Consider the following 23,337-nt stretch of genomic DNA (forward strand, 5'->3'; position numbering starts at 1 on the left):
CTTTGGGCAGGGGGCTGGACTCAATGATCTCCCGAGGTCCCTTCCAGCCCTAATGTCTATGAAAGTGCGCATCGCTCTGCGTTTTTTTCCTGCTGGAAACAAACCCAGCGCAGCACACGTTTGGGCAGCGCACCCTCACGGCGCGGAGAACACTGGACTATGTGGCATGCAAACCACACAGCACCACATACTATATGACCACGATCATCTGGACGTGCCCAAAGTGTCCAGGACTTGCCCTTTCATGAGTTTGTGTATAACACATGTTTTAAACATGTGAACACTGTGTTACTAAACGCCAAAAATATTATAATGGTTGTAACCCAATGTAATGTTTATAATCCAATCCATGTTAAACACCTTCTTGGGACAGCAGAAGAGAGTCCTGAGTTACTCTTCTGCTGCAACAGAAGTAGGAAAAAAAAAAAAAAAAAAAGATCATTTTTTCTTTACGTTAGAATTCCTGCCTTGCGCCTTCACCTTAAGCTGTATCAATCCAAACATGACAATAAAGCTAACTGCCAAAAAATGCCTTCAGTGGTGCAATCAAGAATAAGGACTGATATTGATAGCCTGGTCCAACTGGCTATCAATATCAGACCTTATTCAGAGAGATGATCCATGGAGCTAGCAAAGGAAAACAGAAGTTAATCACCTGTAACCAGAGTTTCTTGAGATGCATCGTGCTGGCAGTACCTTCTCATTCGGAGCAGGAATGCACAGAAGCCACTTAAGGAACCATAAACCCTTTTGTTTGAAAGGTGACAACTATTTTCCCTTGCCTACATGACTTCACCTTGGAAGGCCCTGAATAAAGAATACTAGTTATATTCTGTCAAAGACTTTTTTTTTTTTTTAAAAAAGAAAACATGCAAAGTGATGTAAAGTGAAGTCTTAGTGGTAGGTAGGTAATATAGACTAATCTCTCTAGGTGAAAAGGGCAATGAAGATTTTAGAAGTATTAAGAAGAATGAAAAGAAAATCTCTGAATAGTGCGTTTCTGAAGGTACCTGCCATTTCGTTTCTGCTAATGGGTTTGTGAAACTCAACTGGCTGTAAAAGGTGAATTGAAAAGGAGCTGCTTTTTATTTAGGGATGTTCAATTTTGCAGCTTCAGGCAACCTCAAAATTAATCTCAGTGGTGTTATCCTGTTAGCTTTTTTTTTTTTTTATTACCAGTGTTATTATTTCATGCAGTGGGCAATTCAGCTCAGTCATGAAAGAACAAGAAGAAAAAAAGCGTTCCAGTGAGAAATCTTTCCTCCTCCTCGAGCTTTCTTTTCTGAGGTTTTTGAGGGCAAACGTTACAAAACAGAACAAGAAGTGTATTTGACATAAACAAGGAAAAAAGCAGAAAAACAAGTCTGAGGCCCAGCCCAGCCCAACCCTGTGACAAGGGAGCATGGGATTCCAGTTTTCAAAGGCTTTCCTCTCCTTTTAACTAGCTGTTCTGAAAGGTTTGGGGAACTTAACCGGGCCTCGCTTCCTAAATCGAACTGGATGCTAATGCTTCGCTTGGTGAAAAACAACTGAGGCCTTTGTACTCTACCACGCATACATAAAATGTCTTTTCCCTACTTTTTTGCATCAGTATGAACAAGTACAATCTTTATTCTTTGCATTTCTCCCCCTTTTATGAGGGGGACTCTGGTCTGTTGGTATGGGGTTGCTATGGGAGCTGTATATGTGTGTGGGTACGTTATTGCAGGGTTGCCCAACAGCAACTGCAGAATGGGCCTTGGGCACTGGATTACACAAACTGGTGTTTTACTTGAAGGTTTCAAATTAATCCTGATTCACAGTCAAAATACAGCTGAAAATCCGTACCTTTCAATTAAATCTGATAATGAACACAAACATACTTCAGTAAATACAATGCTGAATCCCCTGAAATTATTCCCCATCTTATTGTAGATGGGTGTCTGCAAACGTGCAGGGAGCCAGCTCCAACGTGCTGTAATTGCAGCACGTCAGGGCAGGCTCAATTAATCGAGTTTGTTGGAGCAAGCTAATTAGCATGCCTCCAGTAGTCTCCATGTTTCATGTATCAGTGTCCCCGGGCTTCAAAATGGCAGCGGGGATGCTTGAACTAAAGTTTGTTTGATGAGCTTTAATTAAACTCCCCCCACACCATTTTGAAGTGCAGGGACACTGATACAGGCAGTCCTCAGACTTATGACAGCTGGTTCCCACCACGTCTTAAGTCGAAAGGTTATAACTCGGAATCGATTTTCCCAAAGCAAACAATGTTATAAATGGGGGACTGGTTCCTGAACCAAGGCCTGATACCCTATTTTCACCAAAAGTAACCCAGAATTTTGTACTCAATCAATTACAGATGTGTAATATAGCTACAGTAATGTATTTATATTGTAAATAGCAATCTTTGATTTGGAAGGAATTCTTTGAGGTGACTTTGCTGGACGGTTTGAAGGGTTCTCGGCTGCAGGTTTTTCTGGAGTCTTGTTTGCTTTCTTAAAGAAAGTGTCCAAGGAAGTTTGGACAGATGTTCCCTAGGGAGACGGGTGATGCGTGCAGCGTGGCGTCGGATCAAGGGTTGTAAAGTCGAGACTGACATCAGAAAGTTGAACCAGGGTGTCAATTTATAAGCCTGGTAAGTGTGAAACTTCGTAACTCAAAAATGTTGTAAGTCAAGGACTGCCTGTGCACAAGACATTGTGGGCACTATAATTACAGCAGCTCTCAGAACAGTTCTAATTAAAGGACTCCTCTCCCCCAAATTCTCAGGAGCACATGTAAAAATGCCCGACGTGACCTACTACGTCTCTTCTCCCCAATTTACCTAGTTAATTATAAAACCAGTAAAAACTGCATTAAGACAAAAAATCAGCGATTAAAAACTCCTTAAGATAACACATTTTTTACCCTGCTTGGAGATCTCAAACTCACCTAAGTAATGACCAAATGCTGAAAGCAAAACCCACAACACAAGACCACAGCCTCTTCACATCACAAGTTCTGCTAGTCATAAACCACTCATCAGCATCACTGCATAGGGTTATTTTTAGCCTTAGCAATTCTTCCATTACTGTACAACTAAACATATCTGGTAATATATCCTATAACCTCTAGTACAAATCCCCACTATAGTGCCTGGTCCACAGTTCATAGCTCCTATTTTTTCTAGCTAATGAGGTCCTCTTGCATGGGTGAGAGAGTACTGTCCTTAAGCACTGCTGATGAATCATGCTGATGATCATTACATTCACATCTGTATGCTAGTTCCCTGGATGTTTCTAAGGAAAAGAGACTAGATAACAAAAATCCTTAGAAGTACAAGCAACTGGAGAAGGTGTCGTCACAAGGGGGTGTTGTATGCCTACAGCTTGGAGTGTCATTGGCAACCATAATTGGTTGCTTTCATGCTATTAGAAAGGGGTGTGCAAAAGTTTCTGGGGAGGACAAAGATGAAGGAACCAACGCGTGTAACCGCGCAAGCACCAATTAAGAGATCATCAGGCAAATCCTGAATCATTTTTGCATTGTGGATAGCGAAGGATACACTATTTATTCATGACAATAATTATTTCTCTCTATATATCCTCCTCTCCTTATCCACCTACAATTTATATATGTGAATCCATAGAGCTTCCCGTTTCTCCAGCTGCACAAAATACATCATAGCTTAATTGGTAAGGGTGATGTAGCTCACAAAGTAAAAGACGACGGTGTCAAGCAAAACCCATGGTTTTCAGAGATATCAATCTGCCTTAGAGTATCTGCAACATCAGAAGTTTAGAAGAGACTATGAATCTTAAACTTAAAAGCTAAGCGGAGCGAACGTTACTAGCTATGCCCCAGGGAGGCAGCGCTAGGCAACCCATCACAGGAAATGACCGTACAAAGCATTAATCATTGAGAAGAGGGTGTAGCAAAGCCTGTCCACTAAACAGATAGATCTTTAGGGAACCGGGAGGATGACTAGACATGGAAATAAACATTGCAACAGAGCATGACATTTTGCTGAAATCTTGGAACTCAGTTGTAAGTGACTTGGATTCCAGCAGATGCCCCAAAAGTATCTGCAGGAAGCGTCTGAGCAGGGTATTGATTGTGGAGCTCTCCTCTCTTCGGTACAAGGTGCTCAACTCGGTCTGTGCTCTTCAGAACAATATGGCACAGTACCTAGTAATGAGAACGTACATGCCTATCATCAGGTCCCATCTCGGGCACCTGCAGACCTTGGTGCTTCTCAATTCTCTAGGGTCCCTGAACAGAAGGAGGGCTTAAAATGGATGAAGTTTTAGCAATTCTGTGGAGGTGGCAAGGATTCCTGATGAAGCTCAATATACAGCCTTGATCTGCCTACAGTTTCCTAAATATATTTCATAAGTACTATTGGATTTCCCAAAGCAGACCCATCAGTCACTTCACTCTTCATAACTCCCCTGTTAATGGGAGTAGGTGTTCTCTGCAGCTAACAGCTGCAGCAACAGACAGTTGAAGTGTAACTCCACCCAAGGGGGAAATGGGAACTTTTATAATAACAATAATCAGCAGGGATGGGTCGAATTGCAGCATGCCAGGTGAAATTTAAGAAGCCCCCCCCCCAGTAATTAGATTCGACACATGGAACATGTATACATTTGTTATAATTTTCCATGTCGAGAATCTAATTATTGGAGGATTGTCTTAAATTCATGCCCTCCCCCATTGCTGCAGTTGGAGAAACAGTGGGATAGGGGGAGTCAAATGCCCTGCCTCTTGCCCCTGCCCCATGTTAAATGGGGGGGGGGACCTTGTCTTGGATTTAAGTAAACATGGTACTGTTCATAGTTATCCTACAGCAGTATCACTACTTATTCAGTGGGTTTTCCACTGTTGTTCTTTTTCATATTATCTCTACATTTATTTTTTAGTCAGCCTAGTTTCTCTGTTTCTCACTCATTTTCCCCTGAGTTTTGACTGCCTGTCCTACACATTAAGTAATGCAAACATCAATGCACGTGACCTGAAGTGCATAGGTAACATTTTTAGTCCAACGGCTCTTCTTCCTTGAACAGGCAGTTTTTTGAGTTTACAAAGTGCATCTTATCAGTATTGGGACTAGAACTGAGAAAGCTGCTTGTGATTTATTTAGCAAGTGAAATGCTTTTCTGTCAGTGAAAAAGCCTGATAAGCTGGCAGATTTTGATCTTTGCAACCGTGTTTGTTGTTCGGAACTGCTTGATAAATTGGTTGATGTGAACATTACAGGCTGTTCACGGTTTGCTATGTGCTTGGTCACCTAAGTTATATGACATTGGCCATGCTTTGGAACGGAATACTTTCCAAACCCACAAGAAATTTTAAGATGTCCGTTCAAACACAGCCAGCATCTAAGATTATGCTAAATACACATATTTCATAAGCGTTTATCTGAAATACGTATTTGCATAAGTACCAACAGCAGTTTCCTCTTTGCAAGCTTACTTTCAAACAAAAATGGGTTTGTACCAGCGTCTGTAAAAAACCAAGCAAAAATCCCAGGGTCCACTAGATCGTGTTCAGTGTGTCTTAATTTTTTAAGCTGATTTTGCCAGGTCTAACTGGGCCCATAGGAAAAAAGGTCAAATGAAACCCCCTAACCCTTAAGCTAATTTGGTATTGATAATTATATAATGAATGGATGCACAACTGCAGGAAGTAGCGGTGAGGTGGGGAACAGAGACGGGGAACTAAACTGTTAAAGATGGAAGGTTAGTAACGTGAAGAAAGATGGACGTGCCAGGAAGGCTCTAATCACCTGTGTCTTTTAGCTTTGCATAACCTTCCAAACTATATCCCTGAATGTTGTCAAGCATTATCCTTCTCTCTGCTGTCAAAGAACACAGAATTGGTAAGAGCTTTTCATTTGTCAAATAAAACAGTTTTGTCAATCTGTCCTGCAACTGAAATGGAGCCATGGAAGAATCGTGCATCCTGCACTTCGACATTTCTTCCCCAGGGACAACCTTGGCACATGGAATTCCTTTACAGACCTCCATTTTGCTGTTTCTATGTTGAGAAATGTTCTCTCCCGCTAAAAAGATGGAAAAGCAAAACTTCTGGCCCATATATAATTTAATACATGCTCCCCTTTGCTTTCTTGCAACTATCCTCCTTAGAATCAGACTTATAACACACAAAGACCGATTCTGTAACTTGTACAAATGGGAAAACTGGAGACATGTTTTACTTTGCCTGACCAGGATAAAAGCCCTGCAGCATTGTCAGAGGCAAGAGCTCCCCCACTGCTGAGCACGTGAGATAGGAAAGGGTGAGGCTGGTAAGCTCTGTCCCCTCCCACATTCATTAAGGATGACTTTCCAGTTCATTTATAGCACATGAGATCACTAAGTCCAGGCTGTGGTCTATCCCATCCTGCTGGAAAACATTCACCATCATCTGACTTGATTTAAATAAAGATAAGTTCAGTTTGTCAAATACATTTCTCTGCAAGTGTGCATGGAAACCATACTCAACTCAATTTTCTTATGGAAAAACGTGTCTATGCCTCAGGTAAGCATAAGATGACTACATGCCCCATTACGCTTGGACAAGATGTGCAGAAAGCACAGCCAGAGCTTGTCCCAAGGTTTGTGATGGTTGTTCACAGGAATCAAGTGACCCCATTATTATGGAGCACCATTTTTTTCCAGCTGTCTTTTCAACTATTTGTTGCCCTACTTTTATTCTCAGACTGTATGGACATTCGAGGAGGAGAAATCAATTACCATTAAGACAGGCCTAAGCTGTACTTGTACAGAGAGCAACAGGCTTAAGGCAAATTCTGAAGTAAATTTAAAAGCCTGGTTCCAAATCTCAATTTTGACTTTCTTTATCATCAGTAAGCAATGCAAAACATGATACTACATGTAGATGGATGAGAACCGTGAAAAGAGGTCGGGTTTGGTTTTTTTCCACTTTTCTGCTATCCTTAGTGAGTGTAAAAACATTTTCTTCAGTTTCTCTCTCAAAACTAGCCTTAGCAGTATTAATACTGCAAGGCACTAGCAGTATTAATGCTTAATATTTTGCTACCTTGGGAAACAAAACTGTGCTACTCTGTACAGCAGAATTGGGCTGAAGAATCAGGGTTTTTGGGGGTTTTTTTTCCTGGTATCAGGCTCGCACTGGTTCTCCTACAGTCTACAATGCAGAGGATGCCAATAGATAGCAAAGTGTTTTCCAGGGGGTTCGTTCTTTCAGGTGAAAATGTCTTTGAGAAACACTGACTACCTCCAAATACTAAAGCCTTTGTGTAGTCCTTATCAGAGACCCTACAACAAAGCGTGGTTTTGTCAGTTCTGCCCTTTGTGGCTGATCTATCTACAGACTGCTAAAATACAAACCTTCTCTTGAATGCAGGAGGGATTACAGAGTCTCTGAAAAATAACACCTGATAGAAAATAACCACAAACATGTCCCTCTTATTGCTGTATCAAAACAGGAGGTCATTTCCTTCTGATTTCCATACTGATATCAATGGAAGTTGTTTCTCTGTGGCATTGTAGGACCAGCTCCTGGAGTTTGAACCAGGCCCTGTGCTGTCAGCTTACCTTTCCAAAGACTATGTCATCCATCCCATCACCAGGCAAGGAGAAGTATTCAGACTCACTCCCAGACTCTCTTTTAAGGATACCCTGTGATGAGGCGCAGACTCTGCTCAGCCCATCCTCCAGGAAATGTTCACATTCTGAAGAAACAGAGTGCACAAAAAGAGTTACAATCCAACCTTTTCTTCTGCAGACATATGCTGAGTTTCAGGCACTGCAACACGAGGTGCCTGAAACAAATTCAATGAAATCAACTGCAGATGGCATCACGAGACCTGGAGCTAGTTGTAGACCTATAACTGCACCAATAACGGCACGTAATTGCTCCTGATTTATCTGCAGGGTCTAATCAGCATGCAATGCACTTTAGAAACCTCATTTGTTTAGCATCATGTGTGCACCCCTGTAAAACATTAATGTGGGATTTTAAACAATTTGCCCAACAGTTCAGAAATTGTTTTGCGGGCTTGGCAAGCGGCACCAGTGTATGGTCTGGGTAAAACAGAAATGCCATGCTGGACAGGTCTTAAAAATCGAGGTGTGAGCTGACCAAATTTGACTGCCAATTTTTTTTTAAATGAAAAAACTGAACATTTTCAGTTTTCAGCTAAAAAATATTTCGCTTTCTGAGGAAAAAAAATAAAATGCTTAAGAACACGGCTTTTTTCCACGATAATTTTCATTTGATCAAACCCCCATCTTTCCCCTGTCAAGACCGGCCCATAAATGTGAGAGAGAAACACATTTTTTGGAACCTAAAAAGGGGAAAAATACTGTTTAGCATTTGCTCATCTTCAGCTGTGTGAAGCTTACAAACTGTACAACTTGGACATATCTAGAGTGGAAGGAGGCAGCTCTAAGAGAGGGTTCCCCCCCCCCTTTCTCTTTCCTAGACTTTTCAATGGTCCAAATGATCTCTGATGGGAGCTCTAAGATATCATCTGTAGGCAGCTAGTTTGCAAAGCTCAGATGAAGGGTTAAGGATTGAGCCTGTTGTCAGGAGACGTAACTTCCAAGCAGGTTCTACCCCTAAGGTTTCCCAGAAGCCCAAGTTACCACAGTCCTTCCTTGCTGAAACTTTAACCCTGGCCCAGGAGACACAAATGTAGGAAGAGCAGGCTCAGCTGAGCTAAGGGAGTTCAGGGTGCACAGCTTGACAAGAGAAGAGACTTCTAGGAAGACTGGCTGCAACGCACGGTCCACTGAGTCACCGAGAGCTACACTGTGGACGTGTCATGCCCTTGCCATTCGTTATGGTAGCAAGTAAGAGCTAACTGGCCAACCATTGACACTTGGAAACAGCACTAAGCCATTATGTCTAGGAACAGCCTGGATCCACCCACTTTCCATCTGCATCCGTTGGCTAGCACAAAAAGCAGACGGCTCGGGAGTTGCTGGATAGAACAAGAATAGAGGAAAGTGCAAAGAGAATGAAAATAATGCTCTCAAATGCACTGGCTGCTTCCCTAGAAAACTGCCTTCCAGTGGTGGAGAGTTAGGTTGCTCCCTGTGGTACTGTAATTATGCTCACGAAAGAGGCCTATTGGAAACACGGATATTCCACCGAGTTTCCACACCGCGGAGAATAGGAAAAGCACTTACTGTAGGAGGTGTGGTTATTCCCTGCTCTTTCTCCCCTTTCAAGAAACCTGGAAAATCTGAACCTCTTTTCCGTAAGTGAGAGGGGCAGAGAGGGGAAAAGAAAAGAAAGAAAGAAAATGAAAAAAAAAAAAAAAGAAACCCCAAAAACAAAATAGCTTGTGAGGCAGCATCATGACAATCCAGCTGGCAAATTAACAGAGCATGTCCACATTCCAGCCTGAAAAACAAACTGGCTCAGCGACGGTCTGATGGAAACTTCACAGGGAAGCTCCAGATTCACCAATGGACAGATACCTCGCCCAGATAATAAATCACCGCAGGCACTGAAAGGAATCGCAGGACCAGCAGAGGGGCATGACAGGGTGGAAGAGGAAGAAGGAGTTTCTTTCTTTCAAGACACAATGGAGGGGGGTGGAAAAAGCCCTCACACATACCTCATCCCATCTGTGCTGAGAACTGTCCAAATCCGAGATCTGTTCGAAGTAACTCCCCGCCTTTTCGCGGAGGCTTTGCTTGTTTTCATTTGCTTTTTTTTTTTTTTTTTTTTTAAACCAGTGTGTACGTTGCACAATATGGGACTCCAGTCTCTTGCACTTGTGACCCGATAAGCCCCGATGACGACAGTCCCACAACAACAGAGGTAGATGGATGACTCTCCCTTACACAGATATAATGCAGTTACTATGCACGCATGATTTACTGCTCAACTTGCTCTCTCTCCCCTTCTCCAAGATGCACGTGAAAATAAAATAAGGGGCACATTTTTATGAGCATATGGAGAGACAAACACAATTCCAGACTGAAAAACCCTGGGAAAGAAAATTCCAAGCAGTTCACTACATTCAATTACTACAAGATCATCTCGAAGAGAAGGAGACAGGGTAGACTTGGCTGCCCTGCGATCCATAGGGAAAACCACAGTTTGCAAAGTATTCAACAGCCTTTATGAAGAATCTGATAAAGTTAACAGAAAGAACATCTGACATTTTCTATAGCCTCCTATAGAATTTGCGGGTTCTAGTCCTACAAGAGATGGTTTAGTGCACAGAAATCAGCCAATCCACTATTAAACTCTATTGAAATAGAGCCGGCAAGGGGTAGGGGCAGGGGAGGGGCCACTTTTGCCCTGTGCTGAGCTGCAATTTGTCCTGTGCTGCTCAGCCCAGACGGGCAAACCCAGAGCCAGCATGGGGTCAGGGCTGTGCATGCTGGTCCCCGCCTGTCCCATGAGGCTGGGGCCAGTGGCAGCAGCCTGGGATGCCTAGAGAGGCAGTCCTGCCACAGAGCCACCCCATCCCTGCTGCATGCCCAGGCAGTGGCAGGATGCGCCAGGGCCAGGCGGGGCCTGCAGCAGGCTGGACAAAGCCCCTCCGTGGGCCGGATTCGGCCCGTGTGTTGTATTTTGCCCACCCCTGGTCTGGAGGGACTCAGAAATAATATAATTGTTTAGATAGAGCCTATTAGCTCCCTGACTGTCATGAGCTTGAAATCCTGAACGGGACTGAAGTACAGGGGCGATTCATTTGGACAAGGGCTGCTTAGGGAAGCCCAAGCTGTAACTGGTGCTGGATGAACACCTTGAAGGCCTGGCAGATTTGATCTGTACCGGCTGCTGGCAGGGTGAGATGAGGGAGAAGCAGCTGCATCCTCTCTCCAGAAGAAGGGGGGGAATGGGACCCCAGCAAGAGGGGCTAAGAAAAGGAGGAGGAACAGATGTGGGGGGACAAGGATTAACCTCTTCAGCATGCCCAAGGACAAGGCCAGGACTCAAAGAGGGATATCCATATGAAGCGGGAGCAGGAAGGACATAGATGGATGCCCCCAGAAAGGAAGCTCTTGAATAGATGGGGAGGCCAGGTGAAGATCCTGAAGTTGCTAGCAAAGGGGCAGACCTGGAGTCTATTTGGTGAAGACACCTGGGAATGGAGGGAGATCTTATGGAGCAACAAGAAACTGGAGTCTTCTATACATGCATGAATGCAGCTGGAAGATGTTTTTGTAGACAAGATGGATGCTACAGCCTCAGATGAAGGATGACATTGAAGAAAGCTGGCTAGAAGGCCAGCCCTGGCCAATGGGAGCTTGTTGAGAGAATCAGCACAAGGCTTGCTGAGAGGTGCTTTGGGAGGGAGCAAGCCAGAAACCAGCATACTGTACACTGTTCTCAGACATTTCCCCAGACAAAGCCAAATTTTGTTTAAAGATCTATTCTAGCTACAGAAGAACCAGAACAGAAGTGCAAGACAGATCTCCACACCGTACTTGTGCCAAGGCTGTATCTGAACTTCACATCTAGGGCCCATTGCTGATTCAATCCACGCTTTTCTGAGTTTCCCCCATGAAGAGGTGAGACTCAGGTGGGCACCCTCAATGAAGAGTTATTGTGAAAAACTTGAACAAATTTGATGAATTTCACTAAAACCTCTGGTGTGTTTTTAAAGGAGCAGGCCCCAGGAGATGATGTCATGTGAACATGTTATCAGGACAGTTACTGTTGCCACCCCACAGGAATTCAGACATAATATTTGCTTGTAGGGGACACTTAGTCACTCAGTCACTCTTCGGTCAGCAGGGTTATAGGCAGCCAGTCAGCTTACTAGTCGGCCCCAACACATTTAACTTATTAGGCAATATGGTCTGATGCGAGGGAGATAGTATCCTGATGTACATGCTTGTCTGCATTATTCAGCAGGAAGCTAAGAGTTCACAAATGCTCAAAAGCCAACACTGCTGTTAGCCAATAATGTACGTTCAGGAGAGCTAACCTTTAGCTCCCAATTCATCAACAGGTAACTCCATCTTTCACCACCGCTGAAGCGATTGCTTTCATGGAAACAAAGCAAAAAGAGGCTACTGTGTGGAAAGCCCAATTCAAAGCTGCCATTAAGAGTCCAAGCAAATTACCCCAACTCACACTAGCTCACACACTAGATACTGGAGAGAGGAAACTTTTTTCTTATCTCGCACATCAAGCCCTCTTTGAAACTGGCCAGGCTAGTTTTTATGTCTGTGTCAAAGGAGAGGCAAATGCTAAACAGCATAAACGGCCTGAAGTTCATTACCACTGAGGGGAGGGGTGTGGGAAAGATGGCTCTGCGCAAACTTTCTGCTTTTTGAATCCTGTGGATCAGTGGAGGCTCCCAGGTTTGCAGCACTTCTGAATGTCGAAATGTGACTTCTAAAGTTTGCCTTTTGTAAGCAGGGGTGTTATCCACACACTCATGGTCCCCTTGTATTTTACTAATCAAAGTACTGGCTAAAATACAGTTGTGCCGAATCACTTAATGAGACGACGGTTATAACACTGCTCGGTACCAAACATACAGGCACTGGAACTACAAGCTAATCCCCCAATAATGAGATTCTCTATGCATAAAATTTAGAAATTTGTTATAATTTTCTGGGTATGGAATCATATTGGAGGTTTGCCTTGAATTTGTTCCCCTCCCACTGCTACAGCAGGGAAAATAAATCTGGGGGCTTCAGGTCCCTTGCCTCTCCCTAAATTCTTCCCCCTGCAGCCTCTTCCCACAGCTCCTTACCGTCAGACCCTGCTATCCCTAAGCACGTGGAAGTGAGGGACACATTTGAAAAAAATGACCTTGAAATACACATACCTGCAGTAATTTGCACATAGTACCCACAGACTTAGCTCACCCAGCATTTTGCATTTTTTAAAACCGATACAAGTTTTAGCATAGGCACACTATAAACACACTTTAAGTGGCCTTTCTGTACCTGCTTTATATACAGTATAAACTATACATGATATTAAAATCCAGAGCCAAGAGGCTCATGATTTACCACACAGTTCATTGGACTAGTCCCCAGCGAAGTCAAGCCATGGTGACACCACAGTTAAGCGCTGCTCAGTATGTGGGTATACTCCAGATATCCCCCCAACAAAGGTCTCGTGCTAATTAACCCTCCACTTGTGACTGGAACCACAGTGTGTTGAGTCCTGAGATCCTCCAAAAATGTATACGCAGATGAGGTGCAGGACAACCTGGTCAGGCTCCACCTCATAGAGGGCAGGGCCACACTAATCATGTGTGACAGGTCGGGGTCTGGGGGGGTAGGGGGGGGCACACAGCGATTCTGGGTGAACCGTTTGGGACCCCAGTGGGTTGTGTTTGCCAGGCATAAGGCTGGTGAAGAAACAGGAATAACTGGAACTGGGAAGGAAAGGTGCAGCTCAGCTGTCGGAGTGTAGAGGAAGTTGAAATATATGCAATGTAGTAGTTCACTAGGACTGGAAAGAGTCAGACCTCGGGGGGAGGGAGGGGAAGGTTGCGTTAAATGGGCACTGCCAGACGTCTTAGTCAGATGGGCTGTGGTAATCTCTTTGTGGTAGGCTCCCATTAGCATTACTGGCACCAGGGAAGGGCATCAAAACTTGCTTTGGCCTCTCCGAGTGCTAGCCTGGTACTGCAGTACCTCCGGGCCAGGTGCTTGTTCCATCTTGGGGGGAGCAACTGCCCATGTGGTTTTTTAAAGGCCACAAGAAAAAGTTCTCATCAGCATGTCTACCCAACATGGGTCCTGTGTTTTATAGTCAGGCGCAATGTTGGCTGCATTTAATGAACTTCATAGCTGATTTCCGTTACTGAGCACATGCGGCTTTTGGCAGCAGTTTAATGCTAGACAATTTATTGTATGAGGTTTCCTCATATACAGACGTAAGACGTGGCTTTCCTCCCCATGCTGATTGGGGTGTGGGGGGGAAGAGATCTCATCTTGTATTTAAATAAATATGGTAATTACACACATCTTTTACTTCCATTTGCACACACATTTTAAGGGGATGATAAATAGGAAAGAGAAAAGGGCAGGGGAGAAGGGAAAACCCACGGAAGAAAGTCTGGGGTTTTCTTGGAAAGACAGATGCATCAGTTCCCTGGTGAACAGGCTGTCTGCAAACAATATGGTGCTTACCTGTAGATTTACGAGTCCGCTTAGACTCCAGCAGTGAAGGATCGGAACAAGGCTCTATTGGACACCAGTTTTCACGGTTTATCTGAAAGGCAAACAGAACACAAAATCAACAACATGTTGTTTAGCTCCAATGTCTTGCCTTGCTAAAATATAAACAGTCTCCCATAATGTTATATGGCTTCCTTTTTGCCTACTGGGCCAGAAAAATCTCCGTACTGAGTCACAGTGGAGTAGGGGTTTTTTTGAAGTGGTTTCAGAAATGATCAAATGCTCTAGAATGTCTTCCCAAAAAGTAGTAATTTAAAAAGGAGTCCCTTGCTTGAGTGGAGAGCTCAGAACATGGGGGGATCCGGAGCTGAAGGCACATGCTTGAGATGCAGGAGAGCCATACTCAATTCCAGCTCTATTGCCTTCGTGTGACCGCCTGTCTCCTGGCGCTTCTGTTAACCATCAACAGGAAAGACATGACACCAACTCCCTACCCTGCAGAGTGTTGTTAGGTAAATATATTAAGGCCAGTAAAATGCTCAGATGTTAAGGTGGCAAGAACATGCATGTACCCAAACACAGTGGGAACAAGAAGCACATTATCTTTTTGATTTCAGATGTAGGAAACAGCTGAAGTGATGGTTATTATGAAAAAAATGGATATAAAGCATTTCTTAATAAGAATCATCACCTATCTCTTTCAACATTACCCACACCCTACCACTCAGCCTTTGCATGACTACTAGCTCATCAGTGGTGATGGCTTCTTATCTGTTTTCAACTCTCCCCTCCTTTCTTCCACTGATACAGCTGCCAATTCCCTCCATTCATCACTCTCCCCTTCCGCCTGGACTCGTTTGTTCTACTTTTTGACCCTAAGGTCTACCCAGCCAACCCTAGTCCCTGGTTTATACCAATATTCAAGTTCTCTGGCTCTTGCTCACATGCTTTGGAACCTCTCTGGAAATCCTGGGCACATCCACACATTCAATTAATGTGTTTTAGGTAATGCACATTAAATTTAGTACTTCCATTGTGAAGTACTATAAAAATACGTATTAGCCTATTTTAATGCACATTAGCTAAAGAGCATGGGTGTTTTGTGACACTTTACTGCACATTAAAATAGGCTATTGTGCATTAAAGTGCATGTTTAGATGCACCCCTTGTGACCAGGCTGACTTACTTCTCTGCTCTATCACCCTCCTTTCACTTCTCCGATTTTCTTACCTAAACAACTTTACCTCTTCAGCCTAACTCAGCTTATTCCCCTTATCTCAGACTCCTTATCAACACCACTGACTGATTTGTCTAAACCCTCCCTGCAGCTTGCTTTCTCTCCCCTTTCCTCCTTCTAAATCAGATGCAAGAGGTCCATTATCTGCTCCTCTCCCCCAACCTCTCCCTCTTGCCTCAGTGAACCCATCCCAGCCCACTGCCTGATCGCTCTTGCAGTCACTTGCATCCCTTTTTGACTCCTCTTAACCTTCCCCTCTGGCCATTTCCTCTTGTAATTCAAATATGCTTCGGTTTTCCCCGTCTTAAAATAACTAAATAACTAAAACCCCATGTCCCTTCTTCCTTTTATTAAGTTCCCAAAACATGCTGCTTACAATCACTCCCTGAAGTTTCTTGCCCCCAGTCTGGCTTCTGTCCCCTCCCTTCTATTGAAGGTGCTCTGCCCAAAATCTTGACTGACCCCTTCTTAGCCATATCTCAGAAATAACACTTAAGCCTGTTGGACCTGTTAGCCACTGACCCCTCTGCAATCTTCTTGAAATCTTGTTCTCCCTGGGCTCTCATAAAGCTGTTATCCTCCAGCCTTTCCAACTGTTCCTTTGGTACATCCTTTGGAGAATCCATCTCATCCATCATAAATGATAATCATTCAGGGGCAAGGATCACATTTTCGTTTGTATGCTGCTTAATACTAGGGGGTCTCGCCCCTATGACCAGGGCTTTTAAAAACTGATGATAATACACACCACTACTAAAGACAGACGTGTGGGATATATATAGGACAGGAGGTAGCAACAGTGGCCTATTATTAGCAACAGAACACTACCTAGGAAGTGATGCACAGCACATTAACTCAATTGTGCTGTAAAGTCTGTCAAAATTGCTCACAGCTCATTAACTAAATAACAGTTAGACACTGAAGAGTTTACTTTTCCATTCTTTTACTTTCCCATTTACTTCTGAAAGAACAAATGTAGGAGTGAGGTTGAGAGAAGGTGTCCAAGACAAAAGTGACACCTATCCCATTCCTGGTCTGTGTGCATTTATTTCACACTTAGCAGCACAAAGACGACAGCTAAATGCAGCAACAATATTAATCTGTTCTGCTAAGCCGAGGTAAAGTCTCTTTGTAATGGATGCCTTGGATGTCATTGGCAAACCTAAAGGAATGAACAAGCAAACGCATGGCATCATGACTGCCAGATTGTCCAAGTGCATGAGGCTGAAGCAAGTTCCCTACAGCCACTTACTCTGTGCTTGAAAACAAAGTTCCCTCTACTGGTCCCTTATGTTGTATTACCCCTTCTCCCCCCCGTGAAAATAATAAAGGATTATTGGAAAGTAGGGTTGGAAGGGACTTCCTGAGGTTATCTAGTCCAGACGCCTGGTCATGGCAGGAACACCCCAGACTAAAACATCCCAGCCAAGCGTCTGCTCTTGAAAATTTCCTGGGATCGAGACTCCACGACGTCTCTAGGTAGCCTGTTCCAACATCCTCAGAGTTAGAAAGCTCCTCCTAATCTCCAAACTTAAACTTCCTCTGCTGCAGTTTAAGGCCATTGTTTTTAGGCCACAGAGAAACGTCTATCTCCCTTCATTTGAGCAGCGGTTTTACTTTCACTGACACCAATTTCACAAAAATGTAGCTCCGTAGTAAGTAATAAAATTACTCCTCATTTACACTAATCTTACTTGTGGGGAAATAATTCTTTGAAGTCTGATCCTAGAAAAAAAGTGATTAGGAGGTAGGGAACACAAGACATAAAAAGGTGGTGTGTTGATAACCTCACCCCAGAGCTGTAATCAAGATAAACGGCATTGAGCTAGATCATCATCACTTCATTTTGCACTCAAACAGAGCTGGCTGAATAACTTATTGTGAATGCTTTATAGATATTGCTGGTTTTTCAACAAATATTTGAATATTTTCCCATCAGCCAATCAGTCCTGCCCTCCCTAGTCTGAGGCTTTTACAAGCATTTAAAGTCCTCTATTCAAAGATTAAGTAATGAAAGAGCAACACTGAAAGGTGAGATTAATGTGGCGTCTTTTAATATTTTTTATTTAACGTTCCTTACAATAGTGCAAACTCTGTTCTTATGATATACCCACAACTGGTCATTTAGTAGTACGGATTCAGGGAGAATATTACTTATAAACTAAACAAGCAACCCCCAGCCGCCCAGTAAATGAGTGCTCTCCAGGCCACAGAAAATCAAGACTGCAACATCTGGGAATAGTTTCTGGGTGCTCCCAGAAAATGGATGTTCCAGACTCTCAATACAGAGCTGATCCCATCTTAAATTTCTTTACCTGGAGCCCCCCTTTCTCCATCTTCAACTCCCTGCCCAAATGTTATACCTTGAAGGGGCTGAAGAATGAAATGCAGGAAAGGCAAGTTTTTAAAGGTGGTGTTTTAAGACCACTCAAGGAATAGATCTGCAAGGCTGGCATGTGCCTGAGGAAGTTATGGTGGATACCAAACATCATCTGTGACCAGCACCAATTGGCTACCCCATTCTCCTTCTTCCAAAGGGACACCAGCAATAGGAAGATACACTGAGTGCTACTGATGGCAGCCTGTTGGCTCTGGATTTCCAAGTGGAAATAGAGATTAAGGGGCAGCATTTCAGGAGCAGAAGAAAACCTGACCATTCTCACAGGAAGTCTCTCACTTTGCAGACTTCAGGAGCAATGCCCCTGGGAAGGTTGCACTGAAAGGTTCAAAACTTTTAATCTACAATGAAGGCAAATGAATCCAGAAAAAGCACGCACAAGAACTGTCTTTCTAAAACCCCATGCACAGACCAGCCTGGAGGTACTGCAGCCGGCTAGCAACAGACCCAGACAGGCAAGGGACGGTGCAGGCCCCAGGCTGGCAGATTTCTCTTGCAAGGCACATATGCACAGATTTCCTGACTGTCAGAGCCAACTTTCTGCAGACATTTAATTTAAAACCCAAAGTAACTTAATACAAAAACCTCTTTGCAAAATAAAAGGAAGAGGAGACACAAGATAGTCTTCTAGCTAAAAGGGGCTGTTAAGTTGCATTTTGTATCATGTGGGAACAATTAGCGAACACCAGCTCCTATTTTCCTTAGCTAAACACAAAGCTCTTCCATTTTAAAAGATCCCCAAGGCTTTCCCTGCCTTTGCTTTTGCTTACCAATCTGAGCAAAGTTACTAACATCCTTACAGACCAGCCTGTACCCTGTAACACCTAGTATCGATTCTTGATTCTCAGAGACCTGTTTAAACAGTTGCATCAGACCCTCCCAGAACAGTCACTATTAACACTTGGTTCAAAGTCAAGAACAGACAGCCAAGGTCAACTGCCTTGCTGATTTACATCTATCCTTCTCGTCCCGGACTGCGCCAGTGGGAGATCTGAATGCGGTTCCCAAGGTCGCTGTTCCAAGACGGGAGTCATCCGCACTACGGTTACAACCAGCAGCTGCCACGACACATGCAGTGAAAAGTATGATCGTTGGGAAGTCGAATATACTGATGGCTAAGATAAACTACACTGCAGCACTGCAATGTACACCGGGACCGTTGGCGGTACACTACGTACTCTGACAGCACAGCCAGTGCTCCTGCTTTACCACGCTTCTGATTCCCCAAAGGAGCTGCCCGGAAAGGATACCAACATTGGATGTCTGCAGCCCGTCTAACACTTTTAATGGAGAGAGGGGACCGGCTATTGGAAAATGTCTCAATTTTATAATGTTCTGAAAGTGTCTAATTTCCACTTCACACTTTTCACCGACATCAGGAAGCTTTCTGCTATTGAAAAAAAAAAAACCTTGCAATTGTCAACTTTTCTGGCAAAGCTATAAATCAAACTGAAGCATCTCCGGAGGAAAGGGAACAAGAGGAGTTTAACTTTAATTTCCTCAAAAATCTCCAGAGATTTGATTTCCTTTTGTATTATTTGAACTTGATCTTATATTTTCAAGCAACGTTTCCATCTCTCTCTCCTTTTTTAAAACCCCTCATCATTGAAGCTATGCCATATAACTTGAGCAGGACACTATTGTCCAAAAGCACCATCTCACTAAAAGAAAAATATATGACCCATTTGTTTAAACTCTGTTTATATAATACCACCATACCATACTTGGTATTGCTCTGCACTAGCAAAGGGACTGAAACATCTAACGAGGAACAAACTTACAGCAGAAAAGTTACTGAAGTATCTTTCTTACTTTACTTCAAATATGTTTTTATCCAATGTGTTTAAATATTTAGAAACCTTGCAATGAGCTTTAACATAAATTAAAACCTTAGCCCTGCCTTTGCAGCATTCCCCAAAATACCTTTATCATTTGACTTGATGAACTGAAAGTATTTTAAGTAGTGTAAATATTTAAAATTTAGGATGGAGTAATGACAGGGGCCATTTGTAATCCCTGCATCAGAAAATAAAGTAAAGAGCTGACAAGGATTGATTCCCATCCCTTGCAAAAAATTAAGACACCGTCCTAGGTTTTCAAGATCCTCCACACGCAACAACAAAGACGGGCCTACAGGAAAGGGAAATCCAGAAACACAATGTTCATCTCTGTTCCTTAGAAATTGCTGCAGCTGGGGTGGGGGTCAACCAAGAGAATAAAACTGCACCTCTGAATTAAGTACCTGGGCTGCCAATGTAACAGCAACAGTACCAAATCCTTTTACTTTACAATTTTTGCCCAACTTTTTCAGTCGCTTCCCCTCTCCCCACGTATTCCTGACTGCAAAACCTGCAAAGCTAAAAGGACAAGAGTTTGACATCACCTCTGACGAGTACAACGACCATATCATCCACAAAAGGACTATGATCCCCAACCCACAAAGCCATGCTTCCATGCTTATTTTTATGCCTTGCAAGCCTGGGACTACTCATGACGCATGCAGTTCTACAAAGAAAGGACTATGAACAGCTGTAGTTTAAAGGGGCAACAGGGAAGAGACTCTTTTCCAACTGCTGAATAAATTATTGCTTTGTGGTCTAAGAACACCAGGGAGTTCCCAGACTACAGCATTCCCTCTGGCAATTTCCTGAATGGGGAAGTTGATAAATGTCCCAAGGACGTTCTCTAACCTTTGCCACGGTGAGGTCCCTTCCCCATTAGCAGAACGCAAGTTCCTTCAGCAGTACTCTAACACGGGCTTAAAAAAGTAATTGGCAAATATTCTGGATGGGAACCATTTCACGACTTAAGCTGAGACAGGAACACAGCTCAAAAAAAAAAAAAAAAAATCACACGAGCACACAAGCACACGAAGTACAAGCAAGACATCTGCCATGCGTCTATTTGCCTTTCTCTTCAAAGTCCAGGTGACTGGAACAACACATAGGGAGTCTGAAAACGTCCTGTACTACCACCAAACAAAACAGACTCAAAGCAAACTAAACCTGCGACTTATTAAATGTACTTTCTCTCTCTGAAAGGAGCCCAAAGAATACCCCCCCCAAGTTGATGTTAATTCAGTATTAAGGCACTCAATCAAACAAAGAAAAGTCAGGGGATTCCAAAAGCTAAAGGTTTCTTCCCACAAAGGAAAAGGCATACCTTGAACTTGATGGGAACGTTTATGGAACAAACAGAAACAGCTTAAATATTTTTACTTGGCCAAGAAACAGGAATAGGAAATCTACAAAGCAAGAACATGCAAATATAGATTATACACACATAATGCATATAGTAGTAGTAGTGGTGAGTGCACACATGTATGAGTTTGAAATGTCTCTCATCGTTAGCATGCATGTACGCACCACACGCACACAAATGCTAACAATGAGACCTTGCCTCTCAAGCATGCGTGTACACACACACACGCAAAATATATAGAGCAGGGGTGGGCAAAATACAGCTCGCGAGTCGGATGCGGCCCTCCAGGCCACTCTATCCAGCCCACAGGACCCCTAAAAAATTTAGAAAGTTAAATATTTATCTGCTCCCAGCTGCCTGTCACGCGGCCCTCAATGGCTTCCCAAAACTCAGTAAGCGGCCTTCTGCCCCAAATAAACTGCCTGTCCTTGACAGAGAGAGTGAGCCAAGGTCTCTCTCTTAGTTAGCATGTACGTGTACACCATACACAGTTACATTATATACAGTGTGTATACACACACATTTACTATACACTATTGCATTTTATTTTTTATATATATAAAAAAATTCAATAGTGTATGGTATATATATTGCGTGTATACACACACACACTCTACATATAATGTAACAGTGTATAGTATGCATGTGTGCGTGGCGTACACACGCATGCTAACTAAGAGAGAGACCTTGGCTTAAACCGACTTCAACAAGGAATTGGGAAAGGGGGGTTAAAGACACCTTTACGTTTTCCTCCAAACAGATCCCAAAGTATTTCAGCAGTGTACGTGCTGCTCTAAGTTGTGCCGACTGCCTTGGTTCTGAAGGAACTAGGTATGTTACCACGTGACTACTTTATGTAAGCACCAATCACATGAAACATGGCATACATCATCCTTTTCTTTGCTATCCCAGACGTGGATTAGTGCAATTTGGCGGGACCAGGGACTGGAAATGTAGTTCATGAACTGATGGTCTGATTCAACCTCCACTGATAATCAATAGGAACCGTCATCTGGAACTTAGTTGCAGATGCATCTGGTCCTCCCTTTCTTTGCTTGTGAAGAAATAAACAAAGGGCAAATATTCAGTTATTTCAATGGCTTCTGCAGCATCCTGTGGACAGAACCTTGACCTGGAGCCAATAGGTTCACAAGTAGGAAGGTACAAAGATACCAAGAAGCGTGCAAAAGGGCAGTGAACAATTTTAAATTATTTTCTAATATGAATGCTGAGTCCTGTATTTTCAAACACTCATGTTTGTTATTTTAATATTTAGCAAAGCATAAGCTAGTCCTCAAGGCTATTTGTAAGGTGCAATCATTGCATGGAGTCCGGTTACTATACACAGAAAATCAGATTTGTTAGACACCCTATCATAACAGCGACAGTTACAGTACAAGAACCACATGGAAAACATTCCAATGCACAGATACTCTGAAAATCCCCAATTGGACTCCCGCAGAGACTTAAGAGCTCTGGTAGGTAGGTGGAGATGCTACAACCACACTCACTGTGACACCCCCGACCCTTAAATGGAGGCGGAAAGGGGATGTAGAATCACTGAGCCAACTCTTGCTAGTGACAGAATCCTCTTGTACAGTTGCACCAGTTTTATGATTTCTCTGTGGTGCTGCAGGAGCCGTTTCTGGGCAATCATTCCACACTGTATTTGAAATGGTGGCAATTTTTAAGATACTCCCACAAAAAAACCAAACCAAACCAAAACAAAACAAAAAAAAGCTTTTCCATTTTTCAGGGGGAAATACCAAAAATCTCCTCCAAATCCAAAAGGCGGAGAGTCAACTTTTCCAAAATAGTTTCTGGCTCAATCCAAAGATCAAAAATTTCAGCCGCAAAAGTTAATCCTTTAGAAAGCGACAAGCATGGCAAATCAACCCACTGGTACTCAAAGTCTTGCAACCTATCAGCTATTAATGTACTGTAGATAAAAGGAGAACTTGGTTCACAGCTCGTCCCAAATGTCTTCCCCTACCAGCTGTTTGTATTCCCCGCCTCATTGCTATAGAGACCACCAACATGAAAAGCAAAGCCAAGGACACATCTACCCACCTCTGCCAGAATTTGAATCAGAAGTCATTCTATGGGAACCAGATCATAGACCAGCTCAGAAACCACTTGCTTGCTGCTTTTTTTTTTTTTTTTTTTTTTGTATTCACCTCGCGGTGATTTCACACAGAGCAAAGAACAAGCATGGTCCCATCATGCTGTTTTTTTCTCGTTTAAGTCCATCAATATCTGATCTTTCTTTGGAGACATTTTACTACTGAAATAATGTGCCACCCAAACCAAAATAATGACTGCGCGTGTTTTCCTTCCTTCTAAAAATATTTTAATGCACAAAAGCATGTCCATGCCTAAAGCCCTGATTCAAGTTCCAGTGATGTCAAAAGACTATTTGCCACTAATTTAGACAAGTG

General features: G+C 43.1%; 1 protein-coding gene across 5 annotated transcripts in view; it reads right to left on the bottom strand.

Annotated features, from left to right (window-relative positions):
- AKAP13 (A-kinase anchoring protein 13) overlaps positions 1-23,337 on the bottom strand; it is a 243,484-nt gene that overhangs the window by 73,467 nt on the left and 146,680 nt on the right. For all 5 annotated transcript variants that reach the window (XM_019533755.1, XM_019533754.1, XM_019533753.1 and 2 more), the window contains 2 exons: positions 14,076-14,157; positions 7,542-7,678 (listed from right to left, as the gene is read on the bottom strand). In XM_019533755.1, the coding sequence (XP_019389300.1) occupies positions 7,542-7,678; positions 14,076-14,157 (219 nt within the window). The remainder of the gene's footprint in view (positions 1-7,541; positions 7,679-14,075; positions 14,158-23,337) is intronic.

Source organism: Crocodylus porosus, unplaced genomic scaffold (assembly GCF_001723895.1).
Source record: "Crocodylus porosus isolate Cpor-Errol unplaced genomic scaffold, CroPor_comp1, whole genome shotgun sequence".
Taxonomy (NCBI): domain Eukaryota; kingdom Metazoa; phylum Chordata; order Crocodylia; family Crocodylidae; genus Crocodylus; species Crocodylus porosus.